The sequence below is a fragment of the Belonocnema kinseyi genome, chromosome 2, assembly GCF_010883055.1.
Source record: "Belonocnema kinseyi isolate 2016_QV_RU_SX_M_011 chromosome 2, B_treatae_v1, whole genome shotgun sequence".
Classification (NCBI taxonomy): Eukaryota; Metazoa; Arthropoda; class Insecta; order Hymenoptera; family Cynipidae; genus Belonocnema; species Belonocnema kinseyi.
In genome coordinates, this window is record NC_046658.1 from 82720431 (window position 1) to 82737913 (window position 17483).

Sequence of the window (17483 nt, forward strand, 5' to 3'; positions counted from 1 at the left end):
GTACCTGACTGACCAATGCATTTTTTTAGAAATTTTGTTGTTGTTGAAAACTTATCTTGTGTAGTTGCAAATTCAACTATTTTGATGAAAATTCACTTGTATTGATTGAAAATGAAATTTCTTGCTAAACATTTTTTTTCTAGTGTAAATGTTAACCGTTTAGTCTAAGAGTTGAATTTTAGCTTAAGCATGTAACTATTTTGTTTAATTAACTATTATTATTGCTTTTTTATCTAAAGGGCAAACTCTAAAGTTGATCTTTTTTGTTGAAAATTCTTCTTTGTAGATAAAAAATTCGGTTAATTGGTGAAAAATGCAGCTATTTTATTTAAAGCTCAGTTATTATGTTGAAAATTCAAGTATCTTGTTAAAGTCACCTTTTTTATCAAAAATTTAACTGCCATGTTGAAAATTCGGCTTTTTAGATAGTAAATTCACCTTTTTGGATAGTAAAGTTATGTTAATTGGTAGAAAATGTTTACATTAGGGAAATATCAGGTATTACAAAACATTTTCGACCCTGTTCTATGTGAAATTTGCAACATTAGAGCATTCTCACGTCTTCATTTACATTAAAATCTATTACATTTATATTTCTATTTTTTGACTCAAAAAAGAAACAATGTTTCAAATATTTTTAATCCACGAACGCATCATCATTTGCATATATACAGTGAATATACCTAAAATTGAAACTCGTTCAACATCTTTTTATTGTAAAGAGGACTTTCTACATGAATCAGTGAACTACTAATACTACTACTACTCGATATTTCTCAAGGGAATATGGGTCTGCTTCATAGGAAAAATGGTTATGAGAAAAGAATTTACAACCCGAGCTATTATTAGATTTGGAATTATGTTTACCTTTTCTCAAGTAAAATTGTATTTTTTATTTAAATACATTCAGTTCAATATGATGCACGGATTTTCAAAAAGTTTGTAAAAAAAATGTAACAAAAATTTATTTTTTAACTAATTATTTTTTAGTTCCTATTACCAATTATATATCATTTTAAATTACAAGTTCACAGCGGGTTTGGTTTGATTCAGATAAAATTTTGTTCCTAATCTCAAAAAAGTAGGAAAAAAGTTTCCACTTTTTTTTAGGTTATGAACAAAATGCGATCTGGCCTAAGCAAACCAACTTTGGATTCAGCTTCAGCGACTCCAAAAACGTACAGAAATGTTTCCCTCGTCAGATGGTCAAATGCATTTTTTTGGTGTGTCTGTGTAATTCAATTCTTCTATAATTTACACGAATTGAGGAATTACACAATAAGAAATCACTTGAGAGATTCACGTGAATAATTTATAAGATTTCCTGCTCTTCAATAAAAATCCTCTCAGCATACGAAAAAAATGTATTCTTAATAATAATAATCTTCAAATTCATTTATTCACTTTGTTTCCCCATTGAAGCTCAAATATTTCCGCGTACTTATCGCGTATCTTTGTCTCTTTATTTTGGTATACTACCCAGCTTCACAATTTATTAGCACACGTAAGTTTGCCGTCTTATAAAAATCTGTTTCCACTGAAAGTTGTTTCAGTGGAATCAAAGATCTTTATTTTTAGCTGGAATATCAAATTTTCGTAATTTAAAATTAGATGAAATCCAAGGGAAAAATTAAAACTAAAATGGAATAATTCCATCTTTTTAAATTGAATACTTTTTAGTTTTTAATTTTAAAAATTAGACTATTCTATCATCAAAATCATCACAATTCGATAAGTTTTATTTATATATTTTTGAAAATTAAGAATATTTAATTGAGAATCTTATATAAAATAGAACCTGAAATAGTAAGCCTTCAAGGCTGAAGCCTGTGAAAATTGAGTTTTTTGTTTTGACAATCTAAAACTACAAAATATGACTTTGGCCATTGAAATTATCAAAATTTAAGAGCTTTTATTTACACATTTTTTAAATTAAAGAATTTTTCATCATAAATTTAAGAATTTTCAATCAAAATCATTATTCTAAAAAATTTTCAAGTTTTAATCTTCAAAATTTAAATATTCTCAAAATATTGTTCCAAATTACGTAACTATAAAATAAAATTCTAGACACTTCAATAGTTTGGAATTCTATATTTTCGAAATTCTTAATTTTAGAATAGTAACTCTTCAAAGTGTAGAAATTTCAATTAATAATACTTAAAATTTTAAAATATTTATTTTTGGCAATTCAGAATAAAAATTTTCGGTAATTTTGATAATTAACAATAGAAATTTCTCTGGGAGATTATAAATTTAAAACTTGACTTTTGAGTTCCAAAATCATCCAAACATACGAACTTTAATTTATACATCTCAAAAATTTAAAAGTTGTCAATTGAAATTTTTTAAAATTCTTAAAATTTTAATTGTAAATACTAAAGATTGAACTACTACAGCAACAAAATTCATAAATTACGTACCTTTAAAATATAAATCTTAACAACTGAATAATTTGTAATTCTAAAATATCAAAATTGAAGAATATGTGATTGTAAATTTTTAATTTTGCAAAACTTTTAATTGTGAATCTTTTAAATTGAAAAGCTTTTAATTTAGAAAATTTGTAATAGAAAAGTAGGCAACTTTTAAGATTTGTAGTCAGAAAAGCTGTAGTTCATTATATTTCCATCACAAATTTCTTCAGTCAGAAGGATTTACAATTGAAAACTTGATTCTTCAGAATCATCCAATTTCAAGCATAATCATTCATTCATTTTTTAAATTTAAGGCTTTTCAATAATACATGTCAAAATTGAACTATTCATAAAAAGTTATTCATAACTCCATGATTTGAAATTGTATAAAGTTGCAAAGTGCATCGTTGTCGAAAATTGAAGAAAACAGATATTAAAGTTAATTTAAATAAAAAATATAACAAGTAAAGCTAAAATTTCAATATTTAACTCTGTAATTACATCCATTGTGCTGTACGATAGCGAGACCTGGACCTATAATCCGACAGCCAGGAACTGTTTGGGTAAGTGGAAATGGGTCTCCAGAATTTTTTTAATGGATATTGTGCAGATTGGTCTCCTGAATCCGACGATATTAGTTGTTTTCACGAGAAATTTTTTTTCTAATTTCAACAATTTTAGGAGATAAAGCATTATTCGTTTGAAAAATTTTAAGGCAGTCCGGTTATTGGATCGACCAAATGAAAAATCATTAAAAAATTTTTTATTTTGCTGAGAAATATGTCCTCTTTCACATAATGCGTTTTTTAGGAGCCCTTTCCAGGTTAAAATTTGAATTATCTCTGTTTAAAGTCGTGTCAAAAGACATAAGATCTTATAGAGATGCCTTTCGCGGGCTCCAGAAATGGCTAATTTTGGCTTTATAACACGTTGAATATTGTTAGGAAAACTTGTTTGCAAACAGAAAATATTCTGTAAAATTTGAATTACTGCTGATTTATACTTGCTTTCAGGGTATTTGAGCTTAATTTTAACAAAATTTAACCTAAAATCATATATGTAGCTAGAATCGAGTCGAATAAACATTTAAATTTACATTTTATTATTTTAAAAACATGTCATTTATATTGATCAGCATAAAGATTTGATACCTGATTTACTAATTGATATCCTGACCAAATTTTGTATTCAATTCCAAATTTCAGAAAAAAATAATGGACACAGCTTTGACTAGCTTTCCCAGTAGCCGGACTACTTTAAATAAAATTATCCAGAAAACAACTGTAAATTCGCGAAAGCACCTTATACCTTTGGATTCAGGATACCATTCTGCACAATATCCATTTTAAAAATTCCGGGTAACTTTTAGGTCATACCATCTCTCCTATGCCGCTCCCGAACTACTACCAAGAAAAGGATAAGTCTAAAATGAATGCAGTTAGCAAGAAATTCCTGCGCAATGTATGCGGTAAAACGCTAATGGACAGTCATTAATCAGAGGATTCTCAAAGACTGTGGTGGAGAAGAAAGACTATTTGACAAGAATAAAAGAAATTTGTTGATAATTTAATGTTTATTTTAATTCATAATTATGGTTAATATTTTAAAGTACTTGAAACTAAAGCATATATAGTAATTATATAAGTAGGCAATGAAAATAAGAAACTTTTAAGAAGAGCACGTAGCGCATAATTGATTTTGCTAATTTTAATAATAATATGAAAATGATCCAACCGTATTATTATATTTTAAAGATGGGCCTTCTGCCTATGCTCATCAATTCCACTTAGAAAATGCGTGAAATGAAATTATCTTTTTTGATTCATTTGATAAGAATACTAAAGTATTTTAATCTCCTTTGGAAGCGAGATGGTAGTTCAAAACTGGTCCTGGGTGGAAACTAAGTATAACTATTCGGAGTTTGTAATAAAAATAATAATAAAAGTAAAAACATACCACATCGATGAGCTGAGAGAGACGCAAGCCCATTTTGACAGTGAGGCGGTCGCTGTTATTGCCAACAGGCCTAATCCAGCGGTTGTAATTCGATAAAAGGTCGTCGTAGAGGCGCTTCGCATCCGGATTAGCCACGACACCCGGAAACATTGCAACGAAACAGGAAATGGCCGTCGCCACCGCCAACAATCTTCCCAACCTGGACCGACATCGCCACCATCCTTTCCCACCGTCATCCGTCCAAGCATCCCTGAACATCGTACGCCTTGTCCAGCCCTGTAAAAAAAAAATTGATAAAAAGAGGGCAATCATATCGACTGGAATGTTACTAAAAATACGTAATGCCCTAAAGAGGATAGTGAAAATTAAATTTCAGTAAAAAAGTGTCTCACGGGCCGTTCAAAAACTATGTCTCGTTTCTTTGACCACTTTTTACTTCCCTCCCCTTATTCGTCAAAGATCATTACCTAAAGGCCCCACCCTCTGTTTTAAGTCGAAATTTTTTCTATGACTTCATTTAATAAGCGCTTTAAATATAGAAAAAAAACGTATTAATATAATATTTTAACAGACATCACAGCCCAAAATATTCTGAAAACTGGGGAAATATGGTAATTTTTCACGAAAATGGGGGAATCATAGTAGAATAAATTCTTTTTATATAAAATTCATGCATATGCACCATATTTTATTTAGTATGAAACGCTTCAGGTTTGAAGCAGAATATAAAGAAATGAACTTTCAACAAAATAGTTGAATGATCTACATATAAAGATAAAATTTCAATTAAAAACATTAAACTTAAACCAAAAAAAAGTTGCAGGGTTAACCTAATAGTTGAATCCTTAGGTCGAAAAGACGAATTTGACAGAAAAAATGTTGAAAGTTCCACCAGAAACGTTTGTAGAAGAAAATATATACTGTCAATTTAAAAAAGAACGCATTTTCTAACCAAAAATACCAACTTTCAACTCACCAGCTAAATTTTCGAATAAAAAAGATGCGCAGTTACAAAATATTTGCATTTGCAACCTAAGTTTTTAATTCTTTTTATAATTGAATTTTTAACCAAATAACTGAATTTTAAACAACAAAAAATTAATTATCAACCAAACAGTTGCATTTACAAGTTATAAGATTTTAGGACAAGGGACGATTTTACAACAGAATAATTACATTTTTTTAAATTAGTTGAATTTTCGTTTTACGAAGACGAATTTTGAAACAAATTGTCGAATTTTCAAACAGAAAAGATTGAACTTTAACCGATAGTAGTCGTTTTTTCCACCAGAGAGTAGAATTTTCAAGGCAAAAAGACATATGTTCAACAAGACAGTGAAATTTGATGCTAGAAAAGATGACTCCTTAACAAAATAGTTTAATTTTCAATTAAATAATTAAAATTTTAACAAAAAGGTTTAATGTCTGAAAAAATAGTTCAATTTTTAACTTAAAAAGAAGATTTTTTTAAACCACAAAGAATCAACTTCAACCACAAAAGTTGTATTTTTACCCAAACATTCAAACCTCTAAGTCTGAGCTAAAAAGATGAATTTTTTAAAAGACAATTGAGTGTTTTGCAAAGAACTTTTCTACCGAAGAATACGAGAGTTTGAGCGCACCTACGGCACGCGACTGATGGCAATCGCACTCCGCACTTAGTCTTTGCATTTCTTCCGCATTCGGGCACAGACCCTTTAAAATCAAAGGTGAACGGACCGACAACTATAATTTTATGATTTTGAACTCTCTTTTGTTAAAGCTCTGTTGGCTTTAACGAACACATTCTCATCACGCATCTCGTGCTTCGCACTCCATTTTGTCCAACATGTCAACTTTTCTACATTATACTTTTTTCGTATCTTGCATAGTTTAACCAAAAAATGAAATTTTTGAATTTTCCATTATGTTCGGTTGGATCAAATTTGGAATGTTCAAATTTTTGACCAAATTAAAAAAGTTGTTATTGTAGTCCTGTAGGGCTTTCAAAAAGCAAAGTTTTTCTTTTCCTGGCTTTTTTTCATATCATCCGTTTTCTGGCTTAAAATGTTCATTTCAGTTTGTTTTTTTGGATTTTGAAAATGCTCTAACTCTGAAAATTTTCTTTTTCTAGAAAAAAGTCATTAGGATAAATTGTTTGACTTTCTGAGTACTATGAACGACTGTGCATAGAATTTTTAAATCTTGAAAAAATGTGGTTTCAAAATTTTTTTGTTTGACCTAATTTGGAATATTCAACTTTGTGACGAAATTGAAAAAATAGTTATCATAATCTTGTAGGTCTTTCAAAAAACAATGTTTTTCTTTTTCAGAATATTTTGCTTATCATGCGTTGTTGGGCCTAAATTGTTCATTTTATTTTTTTTATTTCTTTATTTTGAAAATGCTGTAACTCTGGTAATTTTTGATTTTCCGAAAAAATTCATTTTAATAAATTGTTAAATTTTTTGAATACTATGAATAACAATGCAGAGAATTTTTGAATTTTTAAAAAAGTGGTCTCAAAAATATTCAAAAAGTGCCCACTTTTTGAATTTTCATCCAAAATGGTTGGCTAACGAACTTGACCTTTAGTTTAGGACACTTAACGAGTGTACCAAAGGGCAATATAATAGATTACTTTTTTCAAAAGCTATCGTGTTCACAGACAGACAGACATACATACATACAGACACATTCGTAAAAACCTGTTTTTCGGATTCAGGGGGTCTCAAAACATGGCCATTCGACAAAAACTGAGGGGGTCAAATTTTACACATATCTAATACCTTCACTGATGAGAATGTAAAAATGATTATCAACCAAAAAATGCATTATCATTTAAATAACTGTACTTTAAGACCAAATGATGAATTTTTACCCAAAGATTCGAATTTTCAGCTCAATAGACGATTTTTCGACAAAAACTCTGAATTTTTTACAAAATAATTAAATTTTTAACAAAACAGTGGATTTAATAACAAAGTAATTAATTTTTAAACAAAATAATTTAATATTTTTAATAAACATCGAAGTACCTAAATTTTCATCTAAATACCTGAATTTTATCAGACTTTTCTTTCACAAAAAAGTTAATATTCATCTAAAGAGTTCTATTTTAAACTAAAATCAATTATTTTTTAAATAAAAGTGAAACTTACAGTTCAAAGAATTGATTAAAAAATAGAAACAAATTTAGCTAAAAAATTAAATTTTAAACCAAAGAGATGGATGAACAAATAATGATATAGTTAATTTTTTAGCAAAAACTTCCATTTTTTACCAAACAATATTTGAATTTTCAGTTCACTAAGATAATTTCTAACAAAGAAAAATTAATTTTTGATCAAAAATATTTAATTTAAAACTTAATAGTTGAATTTTCAAATAAAAGCGATTGATTGGCACCCACAAATATAATAATTGAATTTTTAGTTAAAAAAATAATAAACAGTTAAAACCTAAAAATAGGGACAATTTTAATAAAACTATTCACGAATAATTTTTGCAAATAGGAAATCACTCACACAAGTTCGATGAAGATAAAACACTGATGAATTTGATGTAATATACATATATTTTTTAAATGAAATTTAACATGTATACACTTACGATATCGACTTGCATAGATTAGATGCTCGACAGCGAATGAATATGAACCCTGTTGACTTGATACGGTGTTAGAGAAAAATTGTTCACTTACGATCACTGACGAAAATTGAGGAAACGGAAAAACCCAGAGGAAACTCCCAGAGTAAATACCACTAAGTTTGAAATTCAAAGGTCGAGAGGCCTTTGGTCATAGTTGCCAGATGAATACAATAAATAACGAGGTAGGCCAAATGGTTTAGGACCTTAAGAGTGCTGTTTAATCATCAGGTAAGTGAAACAATAAAATTTGAAAATTCAGGATTTTTGCTTCTAGTAAGCTCTTTGAAACACAATTTAAGTTTTATGAGTTAAAACGGCAGTTCCTAACTGCCGTTATGTTTTTTGTCACTCGGATATGTTATATTGTAATAAAATATTATTGCTAAAACCTTTTGAAGCTGATTTTATAGATTTTCAGCAAGAAAAATTTATTTTAATATAATTGAAAGTACCCTGGAAACTGAGTTTATGTACGGTTTCGGTTATGGCCTTGGACACGAATCTAGGGGCTACGGACGTAAACAGGCAGTTCCATATGAAAGATTTCTGTTTGATTTGTTTCCAGTATATAGTTCCTTAGGAAAAATGACTTCTACAATTTGCTCAGGATTTTCTGGTTTGAATTCTATTACAGAAAAAAATTTCATTTAATCTGTAAAATTTTATTTCTGGGCATTATCTAGATGTTATTATCAGTCCCTTATATTTTTTCGAAAGTTCTTTACTTGCCCTAGATTAAAATTTTTTGTTGTTCATGTTAAGAACTGTATAGTTAAAAAGTAAAATAAATATAAAATCTAAAACAGTCTTTTAATCTGCCTTTAGGTATGATTAATGCTACATAACATTCCTAAAATGAAAGACTTCTGTAGAGAATATTATTTACGAAAAAGGTAAAACCGAACTTTGTACGAATATTCTGGTACATTTTCTTCATTCAAGTTATCGGATAGACGTGTTGTTTCAACTAAAAGCGAAGTCGAGAGAGTTTCAACTAAAAGCTTTGTGGGTATATCGTCCTTCCCAAGTTTTGGACGAAGAGCAACTCGTTCTGGAATGAATCGTCACTTTGTATTTGTCGGCGAACTCTGAACAACTAAACAGATTATTGGAAGGCAGAAGTTCAATAAACTAATCGACCATATGTAACTGTAAGAGTTTCAATTTCCTTGGATGCAACTGCAATAGTTAACTCTGAAAAGTAAAGTTATTTTTTTAAGGTAGTTGTCATGCCAAAAGTCAGATATATGAAAAAAATAGTTTATCCATGATTTTAAGAATCTAAATATTATAACTGATATCATTTCCAATCAAAAACATTATTTTTTATAAAAAATGTAAAAAATTTTAAAAAAGCATGAATTTTAACCATGTTTTTTGCAATTAAATTTTTTCTGATCGTCGGTTCTTACCAAATATTGAAAAATTATTGCCTTTTAACAACTGACGGCTGGTTTATTCCGGGGAAACATTCTCTACAATGCTACTGTTTCCATATTTGAAAGTAAATTTTTTCCTATGGCTGAAATTGATGGAACAATTTTTTTGGTGAGATAATATTTTTAAAACAAATAATTATATTTCAAGATTATTAAGTTATTTTAAAAATTGAAAACAGTTGAATTGTAGAGAATTCTTTCCCGGAGAAAGTAACTAATTATGTATTAAAATGAAATAAGTTTGCAAAAATTGGTAATAAGCGACTGTCAGAAAAAGTTCATTAGTAAAAAACATGGTCAAAATTATTGTTTTTTTGTGAATTTGAACATTTTTTATAAAAAATAACGTTTTTTTTATTTAAAATGACATCATTTATAATATTTTAATTGTTAAAATTATAGAAACCCTATTTTTTTAGATGTCTGACTTTTTGCACAACTATCTTAAGGCATCATTTTTGCTTCGAGGCATATGTCTATAATGAATTGGTGTTAGAGATATTTATTACAATGTAAATGATACTGTTAATATGACTTTAAATAGATTATTACTTTAAATCAAATTATTTGAAGTTTAAATGTAGAATTTTGGATGGAGTCAGCTTTTCCGGATCCACATTTTCTCTTGTTTTTTTTTGCGTGAAAACTATAGTAATACAAGATAAGATTATGAAACTAATATGCATCTAAGCTCATTAAATCATAATCATGTTTATTTAAGAAAATCTGTATTCTATTTCATCCAAAGAAAAGTATAGGCCTTAAAATTATATCTCTCGATTTTATTATTTCGACCGTTATATTTATTATATTTAACTACTTTATTTCGAGAAGAAGGCTCGTACACTGTAGAGACTAATTTAAAGTTTTATTTTAAGTAATTACAAAGATATGGAATTAATCTTAACTTATTTGCGTATTAGCTTCTCAAAGAAATAGCATTTCGGAAAAATAAATTGGCTAGAAGGACCATTTAAAAACGACTTATAATCAATTAACCATGAAATTTCTAGAAATATAATTTAAATAGTTTTAAAAAATATTTTAAATACCTTCTAGTGGTTTCTTTAAGCTTTCTAGGACTGTATTGACCAAATTTTAAAATCAATATCTATTTGAAAACAGTATTTTTCGTATGCCTAATTACAGTACATACTAATAAGTACCTTTATAGCTAATATAGTGAAATTTACAATGTTGTGCCCACCAAAATATATCTCTTTAATTCTTCGTCAAGGGAGTACAGATTAAGAAGTATCTAGCGTATCATATGAGATAAATTGAATTTTCATGTTACATTTTTTGTTGTTGAAAATTGCATTCCAAAGGCACATACAAATGTCTAGGATTTTCAATGTTGATTTCTTCAGATTCCTATTAATCTGTATTATTCTGATGAAGAATCAAACTACAGTTGGAATTTCTTAAAAGACCACAATAAAACATAATTTAATACTAAAAAGTACTGCAAATACGAAATTTTCCTAATCAATTCTTTGACAATGTACAGTTTCTTTTAATGGAACAGAGACTTTTGTGGTGAATTCAAATAATATTATCACCATTCTAGCATAGTTTTGAGCAACAGTTGAAAAGACATACATTGAATAATGAAACATAAATTTACTTTCAAATTCGTATAATGTTTTTCAGTAACGTGATTTGTGCGAAGCAAAGTATATTTAAAAAATTACAAAGATTGTTTATTTAAATTTTTTTCGGTTTTTTTTTATTTCCCCATGAATGGATTTCAAAAAACCTTAGTATATCAAATTTAGGAAAATAAATTGTTTAATGGCAGAAATCATTGAAAAATTATTTTCTCTATTTTTCTCCTTTTGCATGAAAAAATTGCCCTATCTCCCTTTTTTGAACTAATTTTGCGCTTTGATCCTTGCAAGTGAGTTCAAAGCGTAATTTACTTAGTTGCACAAACGCAAAATTTCGAGGATTCGATGCCAGAAGTTCGCATGTGAATATGATTTCCCGCGCAAATATAAGCCCCTGCGTGCATAAATTGCAGTCGTATCAACAATTTGCAAATGTCGCAAGTAGGGTCGTGTTTTCAACTCACGCTTCGTTTTGTTCACTCTGTGTAACGTATTTGCTCATTAGGTATTTCAAGCTGAATATATGTTATATAGGTTGACGGGTGAAACTCGTGAAGGGATAACGGTTCACTTGGTTCTCTACATTGGGAGGGGTTGGGCGGTAGGTGTTTGCTAAAGTAACCGTAAAATACGATTATCTAGAAATTGCGCGAATCTCTGGCCTAGGCGTATTTCGTGCTAGATGCGTGGCCTATTTTTTAAATTAAATTTTACACTTTTTAGTAGAAGCCCGAGTAAAAATGCTTCGATTTGAGTTCGACTTGGTTATGTCTTGAGTTCATCTCCAAGACATCGATGTCTGGCTGCGTCTCAAAACTGAGTCGAGACATAGGCCTTCGTCTTACTTTTATGGCCACGACAGGTAAAGAGGCGTTTACTTGTCCTAAGTCGAGCCTTGTCTTGGCTAAGACGACGTTTACTTGACTTAAGACGAGCCTTGTCTTGGCTGAGATTATCGAACCTTTTTTGGCTCATAAATGAGATTAAAATTTATGAATGAAAATTTTTTAATTATTAAATTAGTTATTTTTCATTTAAAAATTCAGAATAGGTAGGTCTGAACGAGTATAATCCTTCAAAATTTTCTTCAAAAAAATAGAAATTGTAACTTTCTAGAAGGATCTCCTAAGCCGTTAGAAATATGTAAAAACAAACAAAATTTTCGGTATCATCGTCAAACAAGTATAATACAGATAACAATTTTTTTTCGGCAAGCTAAGTTTTATATATTGCAAGGGGCTATTCACGTCGAAGTCCGCTGAAGTCAATGTAACGATATATCAACCATGTCTTGCAACTTGAATCGTACTTTCGTGACTTGGTTTATCTCTAGTTTTTAAATTCGTTAGATGTTGACTTCGATGAATTTCAGCGCTGACTGTCGACTTCGTTCTGACTTCGTCCTGCCTTCATGACTCGGTTTGACCGGGCGCGTACTATACATTGCAACGTGCCTTCCTTCTCGATTATGTTTAATCCACTCGATTCCGACCTCGATGGCTTCGTTCTGGCTTCCTACTGACTCAGCACTGACTGCGTAGTGACTTGGCACTGACTTCGCACGAAGCTACGCTCATCTTTACTGACTCACTACGTTGTATAATGACTCTTTCCTTCTTCTTACGACTTCAAGTATAGTTTTACTGCCTTCGTCATTGCTACAACAACTTCAACGTTACGAGTTCATGCTTTTTATAGTATTGCATGATTTCGTTTAAGACTGCACGAAAAATCCTAGCTTTCAAAACGTTCAAATCCAGACAGAATATCCCCTCGATATATTAAAAAAGCCCGAATTTCAACAAGAAGTCAAAAATCATTTTGCTCTGATCTTGACCTAGAAATAACGTTTGATTGATCTTTGCCTAACTCTTCTATTTTGTTGGAATTACCAACAAAATTATATCTTAAAAATTTGAGCGAAATCGGTTAAAAGTAACATTCGGCCCAAACTACTACTCAATGTTTCTCATGCAACATGGGGAAATGTATTGTAAAATTTAAAATGAACGTAATTTTTTTTTTATTTCATCGGAATCAATTGGCTTTCTGCAATACCCATAAATTTGAACCAAAATTATAATTTCCACAATTAATAACAAAATTTCGTCAAATTCTCACAATATGCAGATTTATTTATTAGAAAGCGCGTGATGACAATTGAAGCTTAAAATTTTAAAAAATTCAAGATGACTGCCAAGTTTTTTAACTCATTAATTCTTTTCTTCTTGAAATCAACTATTCAGGTGCCAATTAAAAGGCTACATCATTGTAAAGAAATATATTTCGTAATGCATGAAAGTAAAAATTTGAAAAATTCAAAATAGCGCCTTATGAAATACTCCAAAGAGGTCAGTTACACCAGCCTCCCCCCTCTTAATTTTCTGATTTCCTACATCCCACTGAATTAAGCCCCAAATACGCCATATAGAAAAAAATGTTTGCCACATTGATAACCGAGTTATCAGCGATCGAAATGGGGGAGAGGTGCCGGCTTCATTTTTGTAAACTAATAAAATTGTTTCAAATTCATCATACCTATCATTCATAACTTTAAATGACCTCAAATGCGCCACCACTAAAAATATTGCGCTAGCTAATTAACAAGGATATCATAATTTGGAGGGGGGCCAGTATAGCGCAGGTGTTAATCCTTAACAGTGATGTGCAATATAAAGTTGAGGACATGGATTCATTCGTCTTCAAATGCGCTCATATGCGCCATAAATTTTTTTTTTTATTTTGAAAATTTCCCAAGATATGGAGGTAGCAAAATTGTACGAATTATAAACAACAAAATAAAAAGTAGGGAATCATCGTTGCTCAGATGGTAGAGTGATTGTCCTATATTCCAACACTGCAGCCATAGCAGTCACGCTAGCGCGAGTTCGATTCCCAAAGCTGGAAGCGAAACTGGACATGCTTTCTGAAAGCTTCGCTTTTCTTCCTTGGTATACTACCCCACAGATACCATACAGTTTAAAATTAACTCTACAGTATAGTCGCTGATGACTCTGACAGTTGATGCGACTATAAACATTCAACTAATAAAAAAAAGTAAATAAAAAGTTTTCAATCCCCATTTATGAAGGGAGTTTCCTATGGGGTTTCAAATGCGCTCATATGTTCCATCATTTTTTTTTTTTTAAGCTTGAAAATTAACCAAGATATAGAGGTAACAAAATTTTACAAGGTGATGGCCAACTAAATGAAAAGTTTTCAATCCGAATTGGTGAAGCGAGTTTGCTATTAAGATTTAAATTGCGCTCATATGCGCCATAAACAAAAAACTTTACGCCATATTAATAACCGAGTTATCAGCGATCAAAATGGGGTGGGAGGCTAGTGTCATTTTTCTAAACTAATAAATTGTTTTGCAATTCATTATACCTATCTTTCATAACTTCGAATCCGCTCAAATGCGCCACTACTAACAAATTTTGCGCTAGCTAATTAAAAAATATATCATATGGGGGGGGGGCAGTGTAACGCAAGTTTTAAATCCTCAATAGTGATGTGCAATATAAAGTTCCGGACATGGATTAATTCCTCTTCAAATGCGCTCATATTCGCCATAAAATTTGTTTTGAAAATATTGAAAATTTTCCAAGATATGGAGGGAACAAAACTGTACGAATGATGAACAACAAAATAAACAAATTTCAATCCGCATTGATGAAGTGGCTTTCATATGGAATTTCTGAAGTGCTCATATGCGCCACTTTCACAGTGAACAAACAAACCAGAATCAAACCCCTTATTGCCACTTGTTGCTGATCCACTATACAATGATGTCTTCCAATATTCTAAATTGCACTATACATTTTTTTGAAAAGCTTTTCGTATAGAATTTCGAATGCACTTATATGTGCCACTTTCGAAATAAAAGAAACCATAATCAACCCCCTTCATTACGACTTGTTACGATCTACTATCCGAAGCTATCTCCAAATAATCTAAATTGCAATATAAAAAATTATAATGGTCTCTTTGGTTAGGATTTCAAATGCAACAATGTGTGCCACTTTCAAAATTAACCAAAAATCATAATCAACCCCCTCATTACCACTTGCTACCGATGCAGTAACGGATGATATCTCCAAATAACTAAAATTACAATATAAATATGTATGATGATCTCTACGGATAGGATTTTTAATGCGCGCATATGCGCCCATTTCTAAATTAACAAAAAACCATAATCAATCCTCTCAATACTACTTGCCACCGATGGAATACCCGATGATATCTACAAATAAGCTAAATTGCAATATAAAAATTTATGAAGATCTTTTCGTTTAGGATTTCAAATTCGCACCTATGCTTCACTTTCGAAATTACCAAAAAAAACCATAACCAACCCCCTGATTATCGCTTGTTACAATCTACTATCTGATGACATCTCCAAATAACTTAAATTGCAAAATAAAAATTTATAATGATCACTTTGTATAGCATTTCAAATGGGTATAGGATTTCAAATTTCCATTATAAATTTTTATATTGCAATTCAGGTTATTTGGAGACATCATCGGGTAGTGGATAGACAGCAAGTGGTAATGAGGGGATGATTATGGTTTTTTATTAATATTGAAAGTGTCGCATATGGGTGCATTTCAACTCCTATCCAAAGAAACCATTATGAATTTTTATATTGAAATTTAGGTTATTTAGAGATATCATCAATTGTTGGATCGTAACAAATGGTAATGAGAGGATTGATTTTGGCTTTTTGTTAATTTCGAAAGTGGCACATATAAGCGCATTTGAAATCCTATCCGAAAAGACTTTTATAAATTTATATATTGCCCCGCGTAACAACAAATATATCTCCTACAGCTTTGTGGCGAATAAATTTTTATGGGTGGCGCATTTTAACGCATTTGAGGCGCAATTCAGTGAGCTATAGAAAACCCAGGAATTAGGAGGAGGGCTGGTGTAACTAACCTACTCCGAAGATCGTATATTCTATGCTTTGCGTCCAAAGATCTACAAATTTGAAAGAGAACTTAATTGTATTGTTGCAAACCCCAGGTGAAAAAGTTATGTATAGTTTATACATACTGGATGACACAATGACATTTTTCATTTGTTTTATGAACTTTTCTATGTAAAAAATAATGAAAAAAGTCAGTATTCTATTCACTATATATGAATTATATTTAACTTTTTCACCTAGCAATGTATGGTTGAAAGTAGATTTTGAAATTTTCACTAATTATTGTATTTTTTAATACACCAAAAAAAGGATACTTACAGTAAATGTGTTTTAGAAAGCTTTGGCCGGAACTTTCTACTCCCTATCCGTATTTCTGCGAAAGCTAAATTATAATGTTTGAATGCAAGGCTGCATGAGATATCCGTGATTAGTACCAAGCCTGGGGTTGGCACGAGCCCTTAGATATGTGTTACGCCTATCAAAGCGGATATTCTTTCTTATAGGCAGAATGTTAAATATATTGTACCGTTAATTTAGGTTACAAATTGTTTCAATATCCTGAGAATTCTATTCATTGAGAGTCGTTTACAACCATTTTTATTTACCATTATTATTTTTAAATGTTATTTTTATAATGTACACAATATAGCGAGTGATAATAAAAATACGATAAAAAAGTTTTTATTGTCAGTAAGAATTAAATAATTGTTATATGACATAATTATATCAAATGTTATTAAAAATGGAATGAACAAGCATTTTTATAAATAAATAAAATATTTTAAAAAGTACGTATAATGAGAATCGAACGCGCAACCTTGCAATTATCAGCAAATCGCTTTACCAGGAAGCTGCCTACGCTTCAAAATACTTTTACACTAGATCGATGACCAGCCGTACGCAATTTTTAAAATGCATTTTACTTGAAAACTGTTACAAATTTCGTTTTCTTGATTTTTCTCAGACAACCTCTGACGCGTACTTTTCATTGAGGAGAGTACCAATTCAAACAAGAAAAGCGTATGCAAAGGTCCCCTTGTTAAATCATTTAATATTATTTGTAAATATTGGTGTTGGAATGTTTTCATATACATTTTGAATTGTATACAAATTATTGGCTAGATTGCTGATCAAGTTCGTCACCTTTGTTTTTTTCTGGAAAAAAAAGAATTTGGCGAAAAACTATTAAAATATTTAATTGAACGATAAATGAAGCGATTTGACGAGGCTAAAATTGGAAGTTATTGTTACTTTTATTACTGCGATGTCTCAAATATTGGTCTTTCATGATATCAGAATGATCACAAACTACAATTAACAATAAGCAATAATTAATTATATAAAGTTTATGTCTTATCCTTTTAATTTTCAATAAGAACTATTTATAGATTTATAACTTAAATAGTATATTAATGCCGCAAGAATAAATTATATCCATTAATAATTAAAAAATCTTGAATCTATTTTACTAAAGAACTGGGATATTTTCCAT

The 17483-nt window shown here is 30.1% G+C and overlaps 1 protein-coding gene across 1 annotated transcript in view; it reads right to left on the minus strand.

Moving 5' to 3' along the window:
• LOC117168160 (acetylcholine receptor subunit alpha-like 1) overlaps positions 1 to 4631 on the minus strand; it is a 24160-nt gene extending 19529 nt beyond the window's left edge. Inside the window, exon 1 of the mRNA XM_033353590.1 lies at positions 4374 to 4631. Coding sequence (XP_033209481.1) covers positions 4374 to 4631 — 258 coding nt within the window. The remainder of the gene's footprint in view (positions 1 to 4373) is intronic.
• Positions 4632 to 17483: the final 12852 nt, after the last annotated feature.